This window comes from Pygocentrus nattereri, chromosome 23, assembly GCF_015220715.1.
Source record: "Pygocentrus nattereri isolate fPygNat1 chromosome 23, fPygNat1.pri, whole genome shotgun sequence".
In the NCBI taxonomy this organism is placed as follows: Eukaryota; Metazoa; Chordata; class Actinopteri; order Characiformes; family Serrasalmidae; genus Pygocentrus; species Pygocentrus nattereri.
The window spans coordinates 34682949-34708577 of record NC_051233.1 but is presented as its reverse complement, the minus strand read 5'-3'; the positions used below and the strand labels follow the sequence as shown (position 1 = coordinate 34708577).

Sequence of the window (25629 nt, the reverse complement as noted above, 5' to 3'; positions counted from 1 at the left end):
GGCCTCCTGTGGAGTGTCAAGATGTTTTTATAGTAGTTCTTTGATTTCATAGAAATGCTTCTACTGTATAGAACTTTGAGATTTGCTTAAAATGTGAAGTGCGTTACAAACAAAATTCATTATTATTATTATTATTATTATTATTATTATTATTATTATTATCTATAAATATATGCCATGTATCAAATTGTTCAACATCCATCCATCCATCCATTGTCTAAGCCGCTTCTCTGCCAGGGCTGCGGGAAATTGTTCAACAATGAAAAAAAAAAATCAGTACATCCATATAAAATTTTTAAAATGTTTTCCCTGCATAAATCTAAAAATGTCAGGTGCTGCAACCGTCCAACTATATGTGTTTATTAACCGTCCAACTATATGTGTTTATTAACCATCCAACTATATGTGTTGATTAACCGTCCAACTATATGTGTTTATTAACCGTCCAACTATATGTGTTTATTAACCGTCCAACTATATGTGTTGATTAACCGTCCAACTATATGTGTTTATTAACCGTCCAACTATATGTGTTGATTGTTAATTATCAAAAAACGGTCATTTAGTTGTAAAATTCTAAATAAATATACCATAGCTTGGTATAATTTTGTGTTTTAAAACCTAAAACCAAAAGAACGTGTTGTCAGGTGTCAATGAGAAACAAAGGACTTTAATTTTGACATTTTTTGCAACAGAGGGTCCAGACTATTTCATCAGAAAGAAGACCCCTAGTGATCTCCCTGGTGCAATGCAGAGGTTATAAATGTATTTAAAAAGTTTTGTTTGAATTGATTTGGGTTCCATTCACCATATCAGGTGTTCTGACCTCATTAGAACAATAAAAATATGGGATTATTATAATAATAAAGTTTATTTATTTGATAAATGTGAGTATAAACTCAAGTTGAAGCACAAAGGTTTGTACGGGTGTCAAAGTAGATCCTGTTTATTTTGAATTTAGTCTGAAAAGTTGAGTGGCCTGAAAACCTGAAACAGGACATTTTTATTTATGTTTGATAACAATCTTTATATTTAAAATGCACAGAAATATAAAAATGCACATCATGTACTTTTAAATAAGACTAAAATGTGTAATTATTTAATAACAATTCAGGCTTTTAAGGGTTAACCAATACATTGTGGGATTGATTGATTGATTGATTGATTGATTGATTGATTGATTGATTGATTGATTGGAGTGTGCTGTGTTTGGATCAGAGATACACTCACAAGTCTGCCAGCACCATGTAGTCCTGCAGCGTGCGGGCGAAGTGCATCTGAACGAGCGTGTCGGTGTGAGTGAGTGCCTGGTGCCCGCCGGCACAGAACAGCGCCACGCCCGCATAACACAGTAGCGTGGCAGCCAGGCTGGCATAGGGCACGGCGCCAAGGCAACGCACACAGCAGTCATAGCAACCTGTGGGCAAGTAACAGATCAACACCCACACCGCACACACCGCACACACTATACACACACACATCTGGATGACCAGCACTACTTTAGCGGCTACAGGCTACTACATGCAGACTGCCTATATGCTATACTACACACACACATGGAGGGGTATATTAACTACACGCTGTGCCACACGTACGCATTCACACTGCATCATAACCTGACCCCACACACCATTCGTGCTAAGCTAATTAAGCTTGTTAGCCTAATTCAGCTAATTAAAAATATTATTAATGAATGTTTATTGAATTTAAGACTCATTACAAACCTGAATATTTTTAAACCACACACTCACACTTTTAGTAAACACACATTCGTAAACAAGTAAACAAACTTAAACAAACATATTTAGTTAGTTGGTCAAAGATATGCACATCAAACAAATTTCAATTTTGCATAATTTGTAACAGAATCAGTTAGTAGACAAGAGCAAAGCATCAGCCAATCACAGCCTAACACAGCTCAGAACAGCCAATCAAGAACACAGTTCTATCACCAAAGCACCAGAAATAAAGCAGTCTAAGCTCAAACTCCTGCACCAAAGCGAAACCAGCATCCAACAGCAAGCACAGCGACAGCATCCAGAAAGACTCCAAATCCGAGACTGCGTGAGTGGGTCAGTGCGAGCGCTGCGAGTGCTGCTGGTGTTGGTGTTAGGCTAGCAGAGGCCGATTCTGCACCTAGAGCTTTACACAGCCACGGCTGCTTCACTGGAAACATCTGCGGCAATGACGCGGGGTCCAAGCACCGGAGAAACTTCAAGAGGCAACTCGGCTAGGGATCTAGAGGGCTGGATGAGGAGTATTCCTCTCTAAAAGAGAGGTATTCGGGGGCGGGGGGGGCAAAGATTTCTTGAAAAGTATCAAGAAAAAAAAATGTATTCTAGAAAAAACTTCTGGTCGAAAGCACTCCAGAAAATCTGAAATTTCCAGTTGAAAACAATCTAGAAAAAAAAAAAAGAAAACCCTCCAGAGAAGAGATCGTTTCAGGCTGGGTCAAATCTGGAAGAGATAAAGTTTTGGACTGAAGAAAAACAAGAAACGCTGCAACGCTTTCAGGAGCACAGTTCTCCTTAAAAACCCTGACGCTGAAGAACGTGAAAGTGTCCGAGAGCCTAAAGGTGCTTTTCCACCTCAAGGAGGAAAAAAAAAAACACACCCTTCACTTCTGAAATCTCGCCCACTCACTCATCACTCAGCTCTACGCCTCCCACTCCATCCCTCACTCCCTCCCCCCCGCTGGGCTGTGTGTGTCTCTTTCTTGTGGTCAGTGAAAAGCCTCAGTGTTTTTATCTACAATGGCTTTTGTTTCAGTAGCAGATACAAAGACGGCCAGTGTAGCTGCTCAAACAGCACTACACCCCCCACTCACTCATACACATGGATACGTCAGCGCCTCAGCACAGCTCACACTGGCACCAGCAGGTCAGGCGGGGTGAGGTTGAAATAGGGTCAAGGTCACCGCAGGACTGATCACTAATGACATCACGTCATTCATTTAATTTACAGTAAAATCAGCCATTAAGACTTTCATTTTTCTGGAGACGTTTGTGAGGAGATTAGATATAAAATAATCCAAATGCAAAAGGAAGCAGAAAAAAATGAAGGAAAAGTATGTGACCAAAACTGGAGTTTAAAACATAAAAAACTCCAGAGAAAATGTGTCTCCTAACAATCACCTGGAAGACCTGGTCAATCCCAAAACTGCCCCATCAGATAAACAGCACTGAAAGCTTTGATCTCTGAGAGAGAGGAGAAGATCAAGCTGCTTCAGATCTGAAAACATCCACAGGTGTTTCTGTCAGGCCTTCCACTGTCTGCAGGTTCTCTGAGGAGCTGAAGGTGAGGCTCCTGAGAAGAACGGAAGCTGGGATGAAGGGAGAGAGTAGAGAGACTCACTGAGTGCAGAGCTGAGATCAGATTCAGCCCTTTTCTTCTAAACGTGTTTCTGCTGAAAAACGAACGTCTCATCCTGAAAGTCTGTGCTGTTTCTCTCTCTGTCTCTCTCTCTGTCTCTCTCTCTTTCTCTCTCTTTCTCTCGCTCTGTCTCTCTCTGTCTCTCTCTGTCTCTCTCTGTCTCTCTCTCTGTCTCTCTCTCTCGCTCTGCCTCTCTCTCTCTCTCTGTCTCTCTCCCCCTCTCTCTCTCTACCTCTCTCTCTGTCTCTCTCTCTTTCCCCCTCTCTCTCTACCTCTCTGTGTCTCTCTCTCTATCTGTCTCTCTCTGTCTCTACCTCTCTCTGTCTCTCTCTCTCTCTGTCTTTCTCTCTTTCTCTCTCTCTACCTCTCTCTGTCTCTCTCTCTACCTCTGTCTCTCTCTCTCTCTCTCTGTCTCTCTCCCCCTCTCTCTCTCTACCTCTCTCTGTCTCTCTCTCTACCTCTGTCTCTCTCTCTCTCTCTCTCTGTCTCTCTCCCCCTCTCTCTCTACCTCTCTCTGTCTCTCTCTCTGTCTCTCTCTCTGTCTCTCTCTCTGTCTCTCTCCCCCTCTCTCTCCCCCTCTCTCTCTACCTGTCTCTCTCTCTTTCTCTCTCTCTGTCTCTCTCTCTCTCTGTCTCTCTCTCTCTCTGTCTCTCTCCCCCTCTCTCTCTCTGTCTCTTGCCCTCTGTCTCTGTCTCTCTCCCCCTCTCTCTGTGTTTATTCACCCCTTTTATCTCTCTCTGTCTGTCATATCTCTCTCTAATCTCTCTCTACCTCTCTCTTTCTCTCTCTCTACCTCTCTCTTTCTCTAAGCTCTCCCCCTCTCTCTCTGTCTCTCTCTCTCTACCTCTGTGTTTATTCACCCCTTTTCTCTCTCTCTGTCTTATCTCGCTCTCTAATCTCTCCCTCTCTCTCTCCCTCTCTCTCTGTCTCTCTCTCTGTCTCTCTCTCTGTCTCTCTCTCTGTCTCTCTCTCTGTCTCTCTCTCCCTCTCTCTCTGTCTCTCTCTCTACCTCTCTCTCTCTTCTTCTTTATTTCTGGTCAAACAGAGTAAATAAACTGCTCCTGCAGAACTGGAGCCCCCCTAATCTCACCCATGGCACACTAATGATAAACACTCAAATATTAATCGTCCCTCACTTTAATGCAGCGGCAGCGGCCAAGCTCTGAACAGCAATGCAGATTTATGCAAATTATATGTAAATACAGCCTGAGAAAGAGTGAGAGAGGGAGAGTGACAGAGGGAGACTGAGAGAGGGAGAGCAAGAGAGGGAGAGCGAGAGAGAGAGCCTGAGAGTGGGAGACTGAGAGGGAGAGCGAGAGAGGGAGAGCGAGAGAGGGAGCCTGAGAGGGAGAGAGAGAGAGAGAGAGAGAGAAACAGAGTGAGAGAGGGAGAGTGAAAAACGCCACTGACAAACACACAAACACACATCTACTGAACACACTGACAAACACACACATCTACTGAACACACTCACAAACACACACACACACACACACACACATCTACTCAACACACTGACAAACACACAAACACATCTACTGAACACACTGACAAACACACACACACACACATCTACTGAACACACTGACAAACACACACACATCTACTCAACACACTGACAAACAAACAAACACATCTACTGAACACACTGACAAACACACACACACACACACACACACATCTACTCAACACACTGACAAACACACAAGCACATCTACCGAACACACTGACAAACACACACACACACATCTACTGAACACACTGACAAACACACACACACACATCTACTCAACACACTGACAAACAAACAAACACATCTACTGAACACACTGACAAACACACACACACACACACACACACATCTACTGAACACACTGACAAACACACACACACATCTACTCAACACACTGACAAACACACACACACACATCTACTCAACACACTGACAAACAAACAAACACATCTACTGAACACACTGACAAACACACACACACACACACATCTACTCAACACACTGACAAACACACAAGCACATCTACTGAACACACTGACAAACAAACACACACACACACACACACATCTACTCAACACACTGACAAACAAACAAACACATCTACTGAACACACTGACAAACACACAAGCACATCTACTGAACACACTGACAAACACATCTACTGAACACACTGACAAACACACACACACACACACACACACATCTACTGAACACACTGACAAACACATCTACTGAACACACTGACAAACACACACACACATCTACTCAACACACTGACAAACACACAAGCACATCTACTGAACACACTGACAAACACACACACACACACATCTACTCAACACACTGACAAACACACAAGCACATCTACTGAACACACTGACAAACACACACACACACACACACACATCTACTGAACACACTGAAAAACACACACACACATCTACTGAAAACACTGACAAACACACACGCACATCTACTCAACACACTGACAAACACATCTACTGAACACACTGACAAACACACACACACATCTACTGAACACACTGAAAAACACACACACATCTACTGAAAACACTGACAAACACACACACACACACACATCTACTGAACACACTGACAAACACACACATCTACTCATCACCATTGACAAACACAGACACGCATCTACTCAAAACACTGACAAACACACACATCTACTAACACACTGACAAACACACACATCTACTCAACAAACTGAAAAACACACACATCTACTCATAACACTGACAAACACACACATCTACTGAACACACTGACAAACACACACACACATATCTACTCAACACACTAACAAACACAAACATCTACTGAACACACTGACAAACCCACACACACATCCACTGAACACACTGACAAACACACACATCTACTAAACACACTGACGAACACACACATCTACTCAACACACTGACAAACACACACATCTACTGAACACACTGACAAACACACACATCTACTCAACACACTGACAAACACACAAACACATCTACTGAACACACTGACAAACACACACACACAAACATCTACTGAACACACTGACAAACACACACACATCTACTCAACACACTGACAAACAAACAAACACATCTACTGAACACACTGACAAACACACACACACACACACACACATCTACTCAACACACTGACAAACACACAAGCACATCTACCGAACACACTGACAAACACACACACACACATCTACTGAACACACTGACAAACACACACACACACACATCTACTCAACACACTGACAAACAAACAAACACATCTACTGAACACACTGACAAACACACACACACACACACATCTACTGAACACACTGACAAACACACACACACATCTACTCAACACACTGACAAACACACACACACACATCTACTCAACACACGGACAAACAAACAAACACATCTACTGAACACACTGACAAACACACACACACACACATCTACACAACACACTGACAAACACACAAGCACATCTACTGAACACACTGACAAACAAACACACACACACACACATCTACTCAACACACTGACAAACAAACAAACACATCTACTGAACACACTGACAAACACACAAGCACATCTACTGAACACACTGACAAACACATCTACTGAACACACTGACAAACACACACACACACACACACATCTACTGAACACACTGACAAACACATCTACTGAACACACTGACAAACAAACACACACACACACACATCTACTCAACACACTGACAAACACACAAGCACATCTACTGAACACACTGACAAACACACACACACACACACATCTACTCAACACACTGACAAACACACAAGCACATCTACTGAACACACTGACAAACACACACACACACACACATCTACTCAACACACTGACAAACACACAAGCACATCTACTGAACACACTGACAAACACACACACACACACACATCTACTGAACACACTGAAAAACACACACACATCTACTGAAAACACTGACAAACACACACACACATCTACTCAACACACTGACAAACACATCTACTGAACACACTGACAAACACACACACACACACATCTAGTGAACACACTGAAAAACACACACACATCTACTGAAAACACTGACAAACACACACACACACACACATCTACTGAACACACTGACAAACACACACATCTACTCATCACCATTGACAAACACAGACACGCATCTACTCAAAACACTGACAAACACACACATCTACTAACACACTGACAAACACACACATCTACTCAACAAACTGAAAAACACACACATCTACTCATAACACTGACAAACACACACATCTACTGAACACACTGACAAACACACACACACATATCTACTCAACACACTAACAAACACAAACATCTACTGAACACACTGACAAACCCACACACACATCCACTGAACACACTGACAAACACACACATCTACTAAACACACTGACGAACACACACATCCACTGAACACACTGACAAACACACACATCTACTCAACACACTGACAAACACACATCTACTCAACACCACTGACAAACACAAACATACACATCTACTGAACACACTGACAAACACACACACACATCTACTCAACACACCGACAAACACACACATCTACTCAACACACTGACAAACACACAGGAACATCTACTCAACACACTGACAAACACACACACACACATATATCTACTCAAAACACTGACATACATATACACATCTACTGAACACACTAACAATCACACACATCTACTGAAGACACTGACAAACACATACACATCTACTCAACACACTGACAAACACACACACATCTATTCAACACCAATGACAAACACACACATCTATTCTACGCTGATGTTCTCATAGACTCCTAGATATTCCTAATATCAATATTACTGCTGTTAATATTAGTAGTATAATCACTTGTAAGTAGTTTGACCAGAGGAGGACGGGTCCCCCCTGGTGAGCCTGGTTCCTCCCAAGGTTTCTTCCTCAGTTCTGAGGGAGTTTTTCCTTGCCACTGTTGCCCCCGGCTTGCCCACTGGGGGGTTTCTGTACATTCTGTACATTCTTACAGTCCTGTGGAAACTTTGTCTTTTCTGAAATTCTGTAAAGCTGCTTTGTGACAACATCCGTTGTAAAAAGCGTTATACAAATAAATTTGATTTGATTTGATTTAACACCACTGACAAACACACACACATCTACTCAACACACTGACGAACACAAACACATCTACTGAAAACATCTACTGAACACCACTGACAAACACACACACATCTACTGAACACACTGATAAACACACACACATCTACTCAACACACTGACAAACACATACACATCTACTGAAAACATCTACTCAACACCAATGACAAAGACATAAACATTTCCTGAACACACTGAAAAAGACACACACATCTACTGAACACACTGGCAAACACATACACATCTACTCAAAACACTGACAAACATACACACATCTAATGAACACATTGACAAACACACACACACACATCTACTCAACACCACTGACAAACACACACATCTATTCAACACACTGACAAACACATACACATCTACTCAACACAATGACAAACACACATCCATTAACACACACACACACACACACATCTACTCAACACCACTGACAAACACACACACCTACTCAACACCACTGACAAACACACACACACACACACACATCTACTGAACACCACATACACACACACACACATCTACTGAACACCACAGACAAACACCCACATCTACTGCACATCCATTGAGCACACATGCATCTACTCAACACACTGAGAAACACACACACACATCTACTCAACACATTAACAAACACATACACATTTATTCAACACACTGACAAACACACACACTGACAAACACATACACATCTACTCAACATGATGACAAACACACATCTACTCAAAACACTGACAAACACACACATCTACTCAACACACACACACACACACATCTACTCAAAACACTGACAAACATACACACATCTAATGAACACATTGACAAACACACACACACACACACACACATCTACTCAACACCACTGACAAACACACACACCTACTCAACACCACTGACAAACACACACACACACATCTACTGAACACCACATACACACACACACACACACATTTACTGAACACCACAGACAAACACCCACATCTACTGCACATCCATTGAGCACACATGCATCTACTCAACACACTGAGAAACACACACACATCTACTCAACACATTAACAAACACATACACATTTACTCAACACACTGACAAACACACACACTTACAAACACATACACATCTACTCAACATGTTGACAAACACACATCTACTCAACACACTGACAAACACATACACCTACTCAACACCACTGACAAACACACACACACATCTACTGAACACCACATACACACACACACATCTACTGAACACCACAGACAAACACACATACATCTAATGAACACATTGACAAGCACACACACACACACATCTACTCAACACCACTGACAAACACACACATCTGTTCAACACACTGACAAACACACACACACATCTACTCAAAACACTGACAAACATACACACATCTAATGAACACATTGACAAACACACACACACACACATCTACTCAACACCACTGACAAACACACACATCTATTCAACACACTGACAAACACACACACACACATCTACTCAAAACACTGACAAACATACACATCTACTGAACACACTGAAAAAACACACATACATCTCCTCAAAACACTAACAAACATACACATCTACTGAACACACTGACAAACACATCTACTCAACACCACTGACAAACACACATACATCTAATGAACATACTGACAAACACACACACACACACATCTACTCAACACCACTGACAAACACACACACCTACTCAACACCACTGACAAACACACACACACACACATCTACTGAACACCACATACAAACACACACGCATCTACTGAACACCCTGAAAAAACACACATACATCTCCTCAAAACACTAACAAACATACACATCTACTGAACACACTGACAAACACATCTACTCAACACCACTGACAAACACACATACATCTAATGAACACATTGACAAACACACACACACACACATCTACTCAACACCACTGACAAACACACACATCTGTTCAACACACTGACAAACACACACACACACATCTACTCAAAACACTGACAAACATACACACATCTAATGAACACATTAACAAACACACACACACACACACACATCTACTCAACACCACTGACAAACACACACATCTATTCAATACACTGACAAACACACACATCTATTAATCACACTGACAAACACACACAAATCTACTCAACACCACTGACAAACATACACAAATCTACTCAACACCACTGACAAACACACACACACATCTACTGAACACCACATACACACACATCTACTGAACACCACAGACAAACAGACACGCATCTACTCAACACACTGAGAAACACACACACACATCTACTGAACACACTGACAAACAAACACACATCTACTCAAAACACTGACAAACACACATACGCATCTACTCAACACAGTAACACACATACACATCTACTCAACACACTGACAAACATACACATCCACTCAACACACTGACAAACACACACACATCTACTGAACCCACTTACAAACACATACACATCTACTGAACACACAAACACTCACATCTACTCAACACACTGACAAACACATACACATGTACTCAACACCACTGACAAAAATATACACATCTACTGAACACACTGACAAGCACATACACATCTGCTCAACACCACTGACAAACACACACACACACACACACACACACATCTATTCATCACAATGAAAAACACATACACATCTACTGAACACACAGACAAACACACACACACATCTACTGAACACACTGCAAACACATACACATCTACTCAACACCACTGACGAACACACACACACATCTACTGAACACACTGACAAAACACATACACATCTACTCAACACAATGACAAACACACACACACGCATCTACTGAATACACTGACAAACACACACATCTATTAATCACACTGACAAACACACTCATGCATCTACTCAACACACTGAGAAACACACACACACATCTTCTGAGCACACTGACAAACACACACATCTATTAAACACACTGACAAACACATACACATCTACTCAACAGGCTGACAAACACACACATCTACTCAACACACTGACAAACATACACATCTACTGACCACACTGACAAACACATACACATCTACTCAACACACTGACAAACACATACACATGTACTCAACACCACTGACAAAAATATACACATCTACTGAACACACTGACAAGCACATACACATCTGCTCAACACCACTGACAAACACACACACACACACACACACACATCTATTCATCACAATGAAAAACACATACACATCTACTGAACACACAGACAAACACACACACACATCTACTGAACACACTGCAAACACATACACATCTACTCAACACCACTGACGAACACACACACACATCTACTGAACACACTGACAAAACACATACACATCTACTCAACACAATGACAAACACACACACACGCATCTACTGAATACACTGACAAACACACACATCTATTAATCACACTGACAAACACACACATGCATCTACTCAACACACTGAGAAACATACACACACACACATCTTCTGAGCACACTGACAAACACACACATCTATTAAACACACTGACAAACACATACACATCTACTCAACAGGCTGACAAACACACACATCTACTCAACACACTGACAAACATACACATCTACTGACCACACTGACAAACACATACACATCTACTCAACACACTGACAAACACACACACATCTATTGAACACACTGAAAAAAAACACACGCACATCTACTCAACACACTAACAAACATACACAGATATGTTATCTTTTATTTCTACTGAATTTGATCATTTTGTTATTGCTGTTGATTTTAACATTCATATTGATAATCACAAGGATAATTACGCCAAAGAACTCTATGATGTACTTGAATCTTTTGAACTTTCTCAGCATGTGACTGGAAGCACACATTGCCATGGTCACACTTTGGATGTGGTTATCTCAAAGGGTCTTAACATTTCAGCCTCTATTAAGGATGTTGCATTGTCTGATCACTACTGTGTATTTTTTTTAAATGTGGACTTCAATCCACAGCAGTGCCAGGCAAGTTAGGTTTAAGAAAAGACAGATAAATGACAGGACAGCTGCACTTTTTGTTACCAAAATGTGCTCTTCACCTTACCAACCATCTGGCTCTGTTGATACTTTGCTGGAAAGTTTCAACTCAAAAACTGCCAGTGTTTTGGATCAGATTGCACCAGTTAGAGTTAAAACCATGCAATACAAGCAGAAAGCTCTATGGAGAAATGATGCTGCAGTTCAGCACCAAAAGAGAGAATGCAGAAAGGCTGAGCGCAGATGGCGTAAAACCAACCTTCACACACATAAAGAGATTTTCAAAGATAGGCTGCGTGAATACAATAGAATAATGTGCAAGGCTAGACAATCCTTCTTCTCTAGCATTATTAAGAATAATGTTAACAATAGCAAAGTGCTTTTCACGATGGTTGACAGACTAACAAACCCACCTACATATATGGCCCCTGAACTAGTTTCAACTGAGAAATGTAATGAGTTTGCAAAATGTTTTAATACTAGAATCCACACTATCAGACAAGCTATCTGTACGCCTACATCTACCAACGAGACGATCTTCTCTCCAAAACCATGCAAAAGCATGTTCAACATGTCCCAGTTTAGTGTTATTAATGAAGAAGGTTTAATTGATACAGTGAGTCATCTCAAATCATCCACTTGCAGTCTTGATACATTACCAACCAAGTTTTTAAAGAATGTCTTTTCCTCAATATTAGTGAACATTCTTCAAATAGTAAATTCCTCACTCATGTCAGGTGTATTTCCCAGTGCATTAAAAACTGCAGTCGTGAAGCCTCTCTTGAAAAAGAAAACTCTAGATACCAGCCTGTTAAATGATTATAGACCAATTTCTAATCTACCATTCATTGGAAAAATGATAGAAAAAATTGTCTTCAAGCAAATTATGCACTTTCTGTCCACAAATAGCTGTCTAGACAAATTTCAGTCAGGCTTCCGACCTAATCATAGTACTGAGACTGCACTAATTAAGGTTATCAATGACATTCGCCTAAATACAGACTCAGGAAACATGTCTGTTCTACTACTGCTCGATCTCAGCGCTGCCTTTGACACCATTGACCACAAAATTCTCATAGATAGACTTGAGAACTGGGTTGGACTCTCAGGAACTGTCCTAAAATGGTTCAGTTCATACATTCAAGGAAGGAGCTTCTTTGTGGAAATGGAAGGTAATGTTTCTGAGACTGTGCCAGTGACCTGTGGTGTACCCCAGGGTTCAATTCTTGGGCCACTCTTATTTAATTTATATATGATTCCTCTAGGTGAAATCATGCATACTTATGGGATATCTTACCACAGCTATGCAGATGACATTCAGATCTACATGGCTCTCTGCCCAAATGACTACGGTCCCCTAGACTCACTGTGCAAATGCCTTGAGCACATAAACAAATGGATGAAACACAACTTTCTGCAGTTGAATAAAGATAAAACAGATATTATTTTATTTGGGAATAGCAATGAAAGACACAGACTAGCTGCCTATCTAGATTTGAGAGGCCTAAAATCTAAAGAACTAGTACATAACCTTGGTGTACAAATGGACTCTGATCTCACTTTTAACAGTCATGTCAAAGCTGTCACCAAATCAGCTTTCTATCACCTCAAAAACATCAACAAAATCAGATGTTTTCTGGCTAAAGCAGACCTGGAGAAACTCATCCATGCCTTTGTTTCTAGTAGGATTGATTACTGTAATGGGCTCCTAACTGGACTCCCAAAAAAGACAATCAAACAGCTTCAGCTGATTCAAAACGCAGCTGCCAGAGTTCTCACTAGGAGTAAAAGAAGGGAGCACATCACTCCTATCCTTAAATCCCTACACTGGATACGAGTATGTTACAGGATAGACTTTAAGGTACTATTACTGGTCTATAAATGTCTTAATGGTGCAGGACCACTATATTTATTAGATGTGCTCCAGCAATATGAGCCGGGCAGAACTCTCAGATCACAGAGAGCATCAGAAGAGCCCCAACACTCGACACTTTTAAACCTAGAATGAAGACTTTCATGTTTGAGCCTTTAGCTCAGTTTAATCCACTGTTATCCTGTAACGCCACTCTTATGCTCATTCATTTAACTTCTGTATATCTATTGTTTTAATCAAGTTTCTTATTTTTATTCAAATTTTTTATCTCCTTCTTTTAAATTTGATTAACTTCTTTTAAATCTATTGTTTTAACTATGTTTTTAATTTTTTTTTAATTTACATGAATTTTATTTTATTACATTAATTGCATTTTTCTGTATTTTTTCATTTGTAAAGCACTTTGAATGACCGTTGTGCATGAAAGGTGCTATATAAATAAACTTGCCTTGCCTTACACATCTACTCAACACCACTGACAAACACATACACATCTACTGAACACACTGACAAACACATACACATCTACTCAACACCACTGACAAACACATACACATCTACTGAACACACTGACAAACACATACACATCTACTCAACACCACTGACAAACACATACACATCTACTCAACACCACTGACAAACACATACACATCTACTCAACACCACTGACAAACACATACACATCTAATCAACACCACTGACAAACACATATCTACTCAACACCACTGACAAACACATACACATCTACTCAACACCACTGATAAACACATACACATCTAATAAACACCACTGACAAACACATACACATCTACTCAACACCACTGACAAACACATACACATGTAATCAACACCACTGACAAACACATATCTACTCAACACCACTGACAAACACATACACATCTAATCAACACCACTGACAAACACATACACATCTACTCAACACCACTGACAAACACATACACATCTAATCAACACCACTGACAAACACATACACATCTACTCAACACCACTGACAAACACATACACATCTACTGAACACACTGACAAACACATACACATCTACTCAACACCACTGACAAACACACATACATCTAATGAACACATTGACAAACACACACACACACATTTACTCAACACCACTGACAAACACACACATTTATTCAACACACTGACAAGCACACACACACACACATCTACTGAACACACTGAAAAACACACACACACATCTACTCAACACACTGAAAAAAACACACACCTACTCAACACACTAACAAACATACACCTTTACTGAACACACTGACAAACACATACACATCTACACAACACCACTGACAAACACAACACATCTACTCAACACCACTGACAAACACACATACATCTAATGAACACACTGACAAACACACACACACATCTACTGAACACACTGACAAACACATACACATCTACTCAACACCACTGACAAACACATATCTACTCAACACCACTGACAAACACATACACATCTAATCAACACCACTGACAAACACATACACATCTACTCAACACCACTGACAAACACATACACATCTAATCAACACCACTGACAAACACATACACATCTACTCAACACCACTGACAAACACATACACATCTACTGAACACACTGACAAACACATACACATCTACTCAACACACTGACAAACACATACACATCTACTCAACACCACTGACATCCACACACACACATCTACTGAACACACACACAAACACACACACACACATCTACTGAACACACTGCAAACACATACACATCTACTCAACACCACTGACGAACACACACGCATCTACTGAACACACTGACAAAAAACATACACATCTACTCAACACCACTGACAAACACATACACATCTACTGAACACACAGACAAACACACACATACATCTACTGAACACACTAACAAACATACACATCTACTGAACACACTGACAAACACATACACATCTACTCAACACCACTGACAAACACATACACATCTACTCAACAAACTGACAAACACATACACATCTACTGAACACACTGACGAACACACACACACCTACTCAACACCACTGACAAACACACATACATCTAATGAACACACTAACAAACATACACATCTACTGAACACACTGACAAACACATACACATCTACTCAACACCACTGACAAACACACATACATCTAATGAACACATTGACAAACACACACACACACATTTACTCAACACCACTGACAAACACACACATTTATTCAACACACTGACAAGCACACACACACACACATCTACTGAACACACTGAAAAACACACACACACATCTACTCAACACACTGAAAAAAACACACACCTACTCAACACACTAACAAACATACACCTTTACTGAACACACTGACAAACACATACACATCTACACAACACCACTGACAAACACAACACATCTACTCAACACCACTGACAAACACACATACATCTAATGAACACACTGACAAACACACACACACATCTACTCAACACTACTGACAAACACACACACACACATCTACTGAACACCACAGAGAAACACACCCACATCTACTGAACACCACAGACAAACACACACATCTACTCAACACCACTGACAAACACAAACATCTACTCAGCAAACTGCCAAACACATACACATCTACTGAACACACTGACAAACAAACACACACACACATCTACTGAACACACTGAAAAACACACACACACACACACACACACACACACACACACACACACACACACACACACACACATCTACTCAATACCACTGACAAACACACATACATCTAATGAACACATTGACAAACACACACATCTACTCAACACCACTGGCAAACACATACACTGAACACACTGACAAACACACACACATCTACCCAACACAATGACAAACACACACACACATCTACTCAACAAACTGACAAAAACATACACATCTACTCAACACACTAGCAAACACACAAGCACATCTACTGAACACACTGACAAACACACACACACACACATCTACTCAACACCACAAACACACACACACACATCTACTGAACACCACAGACAAACACACCCACATCTACTGAACACCACAGACAAACACACACATCTACTCAACACCACTGACAAACACAAACATCTACTCAACAAACTGCCAAACACATACACATCTACTGAACACACTGACAAACAAACACACACACACACATCTACTGAACACACTGAAAAAACACACACACACACACACATCTACTGAACACCACAAACACACACACACACACATCTACTGAACACCACAGACAAACACACCCACATCTACTGAACACCACAGACAAACACACACACATTTATTCAAAACAAACACATACACATATGTTCAACACACTGACAAACACATACATCTACTGAACACCACTGCCAAACACACGCACATCTACTGAACACACTGGAAAAAACACACACATCTACTCAACACACTAACAAACATACACATCTACTGAACACACTGACAAACACACACGCATCTACTCAACACACTAACAATCACATGCATGTGCACTCATCACCCCTAATAAACACATAGTCAGCACCCTTCTCCTCTGCTAGTTTGATGGGTAATTCCCAAAATCTACATCTTAAGGGTTTTAAAAGGTCTTTTTTTGTTAAATTGTCTTTTGTTGAAAATTTCTGTGATTGTAGTCTTTAGTATTTTGGCTAATGGTGTTAATGTTGGCTTGTTAACTCATTTATCTCGCCTCAGCGTACTGATTCTGAAAGTTCATAGAGAATTCCACGTCTTCTTCTAGTTTACATTCTGTTGCACTTAATAATAAGAGGTATTTTCACTTGAAAGAGTCAGGAAATCTGCGGAGAGGAGAACTCGCTTATGTACCATTAGCTCCAGTTTCTACTGATCTTCAGCTCCTAAAAACACACAACTTGACCTTTCAGTGCTGAACTGCTGACCCCTGGAAACACTACGCTTCCATTGTCCTGGTGCTAAATGTTCCACTTCTTTGTACAGTGAAAAAACAGCCTGTAGATTCTTATATTTCAATATTCAATGGTCTATTATTATCAGATCATTAGTATTATTAGTAACTTTATTATGAGTTGTATTATTAGTTTGTATTATTAAGCCATAAACAAACACCTCACACTGCATCTGCTGCCAGACTGAGATAAAAATAAGGTAAATATTTATGAACTTACCCATGTGTGCGTGTGCGTGTGTGTGCGTAGCAGGGTGGTGGTCCGAGGGGTTTCTACTCGGCTGCCTCTGATGTGGTGAAAAAGTGACTCTCACACGTCTCTTTTAACGTTCTCACTCACGCTTTTGTTTCCGAGACAATAAACAGAGCACACCCCCCCCCAACCCCCCCCCCCCCCCCCCCCCACACACACACACACACACACACACACATAAACTCTGCACTAGGCAGGTCTTAAAGGCACAGAGTCTCTCAGAGCTTCTGTGTTTCTGTTTTGCATTTCATTTATTTCCCAAACACTGTTTTTTACCCTAAACCCTACACCCTTTTACACTTACCCTCTAAACCGGACGCCCTTTTACACTTACCCCCTAAACCCTACGCCCTTTTACACTTACCCCCTAAACCCTATGCCCTTTTACACTTACCCCCTAAACCCTACACCCTTTTACACTTACCCTCTAAACCGGACACCCTTTTACACTTACCCCCTAAACCCCACACCCTTTTACACTTACCCCCTAAACCCTACGCCCTTTTACACTTACCCCCTAAACCCTACGCCCTTTTACACTTACCCCCTAAACCCTACGCCCTTTTACACTTACCCCCTAAACCCTACGCCCTTTTACACTTACCCCCTATACCCTACGTCCTTTTACACTTACCCCCTAAACCCTACGACCTTTTACACTTACCCCCTAAACCCTACGTCCTTTTACACTTACCCCCTAAACCCTACGCCCTTTTACACTTACCCCCTAAACCCTACGCCCTTTTACACTTACCCCCTAAACCCTACGTCCTTTTACACTTACCCCCTAAACCCTACGACCTTTTACACTTACCCCCTAAACCCTACGACCTTTTACACTTACCCCCTAAACCCTACGTCCTTTTACACTTACCCCCTATACCCTACGTCCTTTTACACTTACCCCCTAAACCCTACGACCTTTTACACTTACCCCCTAAACCCTACGACCTTTTACACTTACCCCCTAAACCCTACGTCCTTTTACACTTACCCCCTAAACCCTACGCCCTTTTACACTTACCCCCTAAACCCTACGCCCTTTTACACTTACCCCCTAAACCCTACGTCCTTTTACACTTACCCCCTAAACCCTACGACCTTTTACACTTACCCCCTAAACCCTACGACCTTTTACACTTACCCCCTAAACCCTACGTCCTTTTACACTTACCCCCTAAACCCTACGTCCTTTTACACTTACTCCCTAAACCCTACGCCCTTTTACACTTACCCCCTAAACCCTACGCCCTTTTACACTTACCCCCTAAACCCTACGTCCTTTTACACTTACCCCCTAAACCCTACGTCCTTTTACACTTACCCCCTAAACCCTACGTCCTTTTACACTTACTCCCTAAACCCTACGCCCTTTTACACTTACCCCCTAAACCCTACGTCCTTTTACACTTTCCCCCTAAACCCTACACCCTTTTACACTTACCCCCTAAAGCCTACACCCTTTTACACTTAAACCCCTAAACCCTATGCCCTTTTACACTTACCCCTAAACCCTACACCCTTTTACATTTACCCCTACACCTTACGCCCTTTTACATTTACCCCCTGAACCCTATGCCGTTTTACATTTACCCCTAACCCCTACACCCTTTTACACTTACCCCAACCCCTATGCCCTTTTACATTTACCCCTAACCCCTACGCCCTTTTACATTTACCCCTACGACCTTTTACACTTACCCCCTAAACCCCTACACCCTTTTACACTTACCCTCTAATCCCTACACCCTTTTCCATTTACCCCTAAACCCTACACCCTTTTACATTTTCACCTAAATCCTATGCCCTTTTACATTTACCCCTAAACACTACACCCTTTTACACTTACCCCCTAAACCCTACACCCTTTTACATTTAGCCCCTAAACCCTTCACCCTTTTACACTTACCCCCTAAACCCTACGCTCTTTTACATTTACCCCTACACCCTACACCCTTTTACACTTACCCCCTAAACCCTACACCCTTTAACACTTATTCCTAACCCCTACACAATTTTCTACTTACCCCCTAAACCTTTCACCCTTTAACACTTATTCCTAACCCCTACACAATTTTCTACTTACCCCCTAAACCCTTCACCCTTTAACACTTATTCCTAACCCCTACACAATTTTCTACTTACCCCCTAAACCCTTCACCCTTTACCACTTATTCCTAACCCCTACACAATTTTATACTTACCCCTAAACCCTTCACCCTTTATCCCTTATTCCTAACCCCTAGACACATTTATGCTTACCCCCTAAACCCTTCACCCTTTATCCTAACCCCTAGACACATTTATGCTTACCCCTAAACCCTTCACCCTTTTACACTTACCCCCTAACCCCTTCACTCTTTTACACCTATTCCCAGACCCCTACACCCTTTTTCACTTATGACCTAACCCCTACACCGTTTTACACTTATGCATTAACCATTACACCCTTTCACTCTTATGCCCTTACCCCTTCACCCTTTTATACTTATCCTTTTAGCCTTACACCCGTTTAACACTTATCCCTCAACCCCTACATCTTACATATATGCCCTAATGCCTTCACCCTTTTACATTTATTTACTAACCCATACACCCTTTAACACTTATGCCCTGACCTCTTCACCATTTTAAACTTATCCCCCAACCTTTACACCCTTTTATACTTGTCCCCTGACCCCTATACCCTTTTACACTTATCCTTAAACCCCTTAACCATTTTCCACTCATCTAACCTCTTCATTCTTTCATATTCTTCTACTAATTCTTACTCATCCCCTAACACCCTTTTATACCTATCCTCTAAAAATTACACCTATGTACATTTATCTACTAACCCTTCCACAGATCTACACCTATCCCCTTACACCCTTTTACACTTATAGTCTAACCCCTTCACCCTTTTACACTTGTCCCCCGACCTCGTCACTCTTTTACACTTATCCCCCCAACTGCTTCACCCTTTTCCACATATCCCCTAACTGCTACACCCTTAAATGTTACACCCTATTACACCTATCCCCCGACCCCAACACCCTATTACCCTTATGACCTATCCCGACACCATTTTACCCTTATTCCCTAACCCTTACACCCTTTTATACTTATGCACAATCCCTTCACCTTTTTCCACTCATCCCCTAACCCCTACACCCTTTTCCACTCATCCCCTAACCCCTTTCACCCTTTTACACTTATCCCCTATACCCTTTTTTCCTTTATACTTTCCCTCAACCCTATACCCTATTTATCCAATGTCTTAAACTCTTTACCCTGTTTCTTCTGCTCTCTAGTCTATTGCCCATTTTCTTCATAGTCTTATCCATACAATCTATTTTTGTCCTTTTCCTCATATCCTCTTTATCTTATCCACATGTTTAATTATCCTACAGATGCTATACTTTATTTAAATATTCCTTAACTTAGATTTCATGCATTTCTTATGCTGCAATATAATATCTTAGCAAATGGAAACATCTTAAATGTCATCAGTTTGTCTAATATTTCTAATTATAAGCCTGTAGGAATGACAAATTGTTCTACCAGTTACAGTATATTTTTCAATTTAAGACATTTTACTTGGGAAATGTGTCTTACTCCATCAGCAGATTTTGATCATTATTTTGAGATATGATTCTTGACAGAATAAGATACTAACAGAGAAGGACAATGATAAAGAAGGACACTGACAGAATATGAAAACAAGAGAGAAGGACACTAACAGAATAGGATGCTGACAGAGAAAGACACTGACAGAGAAGGACACTGAAAGAATAGGACACTGATGACAGTGACAGAGAAGGACACTGACAAAGAAGGACATGGACAGAACAGGACACTGACAGAATAGCACAATGACAGAGAAGGGCATGGAAAGAAAAGGACACTGACAGAGAAAGACACTGACAGTGAAGGACACTGACAAAGAAGGAAAATGATAGAATAGGACAAAGCAGAGGACAATGAAAGATACGGACACTGACAGAGAATGACACTGACAAAGGACAATGACAGAATAGGACACTGACAGAACAGGACACTTAAAGAAAAGGACACTCAGAGAACAATACAATGACAGAACAGGACACCGAACGAATAGGACACTGACAAAGAAGGAAACTGATAGAATAGGACAAAGCAAAGGACAATGACAGATACAGACACTGGCAGAAAAAGACACTGACAGAACAGGACACTTAAAGAAAAGGACACTCACAGAACAATAAACTGATAGAACATAACACTGACAAAGAAGGACACTCAAAGAACAGGACTCTGACAGAACAGGACAATTTTAGAGAAGGACACTGACAGAAAAGGACACTGACAGAATAGGACACTGACAGAGAAGAACACTGACATAACAGGAGAATGACAGAAAATGACACTGACAGAACAAGACACTGACAGAGAAGGACACTGATAGAATAGGACAATGACAGATAAGGACAATGACAGAATAGGACAGTGACAGATAAGGACATTGACAGAATAGGACACTGATAGAATAGGACACTGACAGATAAGGACACTGACAAATAAGGACACTGAGAGAACAGGACGCTGACAGGTAAGGACACTGATAGAATAGGACACTGACAGATAAGGACACTGAGAGATAAGGGCACTGACAGAATAGGACACTGACAGGTAATGAAAGTGATAGGATAGGACACTGACAGATAAAGACACTGGCAGAATAGGACACTGATAGAATAGGACACTGACAGAAAAGGACACTGAAAGAATAGGACACTGATAGAACAGGACACTAACAGATAAGGACACTGATAGAGTAGGACACTGACAGATAAGGACACTGAGAGAATAGGACACTGACAGATAAGGACACTGAGAGAATAGGATACTGACAGATAAGGACACTGATAGAATAGGACACTGACCGATAAGGACACTGTGAGAACATGATGCTGACAGATAAGGACACTGAAAGAATAGGACACTGGCAGATAAGGACACTGAGAGAACTGGACAGTGACAGATAAGGACATTGACAGAATAGGACACTGATAGAATGGGACACTGACAGATAAGGACACTGACAGAATAGGACACTGACAGATAACGAAACGGAGAGAATAGGACACTGACAGATAAGGACACTGACAGAATAGGGCACTGATAGAATGGGATACTGACAGATAAGGACACTGAGAGAATAGGACGCTGACAGACAAGGACACTGACAGAATAGGGCACTGATAGAATAGGACACTGACAGATAAGGACACTGAGAGAACAGGACACTGACAGATAAGGACACTGACCGATAAGGACACTGACCGATAAGGACACTGACCGATAAGGACACTGTGAGAACATGACGCTGACAGATAAGGACATTGAAAGAATAGGACACTGGCAGATAAGGACAATGAGGGAATAGGACATTGACACATAAGGACACTGATAGAATAGGACACTGACAGATAAGGACACTGAGAGAACTGGACAGTGACAGATAAGGACATTGACAGAATAGGACACTGATAGAATAGGACACTGACAGATAAGGACACTGACAAATAAGGACACTGAGAGAACAGGACGCTGACAGGTAAGGACACTGATAGAATAGGACACTGACAGATAAGGACACTGAGAGATAAGGGCACTGACAGAATAGGACACTGACAGATAAAGACACTGGCAGATAAAGACACTGATAGAACAGGACACTAACAGATAATGACACTGATAGAGTAGGACACTGACAGATAAGGACACTGAGAGAATAGGACACTGACAGATAAGGACACTGAGAGAACAGGATACTGACAGATAAGGACACTGATAGAATAGGACACTGACCGATAAGGACACTGTGAGAACATGATGCTGACAGATAAGGACAATGACAGAATAGGACACTGATAGAATGGGACACTGACAGATAAGGACACTGACAGATAAGGACACTGATAGAATAGGACACTGACAGATAAGGAAACGGAGAGAATAGGACACTGACAGATAAGGACACTGATAGAATAGGACACTGGCAGATAAGGACAATGAGAGAATAGGACATTGACAAATAAGGACACTGATAGAATAGGACACTGAGAGATAAGGACACTGAGAGAACTGTCAGTGACAGATAAGGACATTGACAGAATAGGACGCTGACAGATAAGGACACTGAGAGAATAGGACACTGATAGAATATGACACTGACAGATAAGGACACTGAGAGAATAGGACACTGACAGACAAGGACATTGATAGAATAGGACACTGACAGATAAGGACACTGAGAGAATAGGACACTGACAGATAAGGACACTGAGAGAATAGGACACTGACAGATAAGGACACTGAGAGAACAGGACAGTGACAGATAAGGACATTGACAGAATAGGACACTGCTAGAATAGGACACTGACAGATAAGGACACTGAGAGAATAGGACACTGACAGACAAGGACACTGATAGAATAGGACACTAACAGATAAGGACACTGACAGATAAGGACACTGACAAATAAGGACACTGAGAGAAGAGGACGCTGACAGGTAAGGACACTGATAGAATAGGACACTGACCGATAAGGACACTCTGAGAACATGACGCTGACAGATAAGGACACTGAAAGAATAGGACACTGGCAGATAAGGACAATGAGAGAATAGGACATTGACACATAAGGACACTGATAGAATAGGACACTGAGAGATAAGGACACTGAGAGAACTGTCAGTGACAGATAAGGACATTGACAGAATAGG

General features: G+C 41.2%; 1 protein-coding gene across 2 annotated transcripts in view; it reads right to left on the bottom strand.

Annotated features, from left to right (window-relative positions):
• The window catches only part of plp1b (proteolipid protein 1b), a 34186-nt gene extending 15195 nt beyond the window's left edge, over positions 1-18991 (bottom strand). Inside the window, exons 1-2 of one of the 2 annotated variants that reach the window (XM_037533478.1) lie at positions 18847-18991; positions 1231-1417 (exon numbers count right to left, since the gene is read on the bottom strand). In XM_037533478.1, the coding sequence (XP_037389375.1) occupies positions 1231-1417; positions 18847-18850 (191 nt within the window). In that variant the 5' untranslated portion in view covers positions 18851-18991. Of the gene's footprint in view, positions 1-1230; positions 1418-2136; positions 2177-18846 lie in introns of those variants that run through there. The other variant, XM_037533477.1, reaches the window with a different exon arrangement.
• Between the last annotated feature and the right edge of the window lie 6638 nt (positions 18992-25629).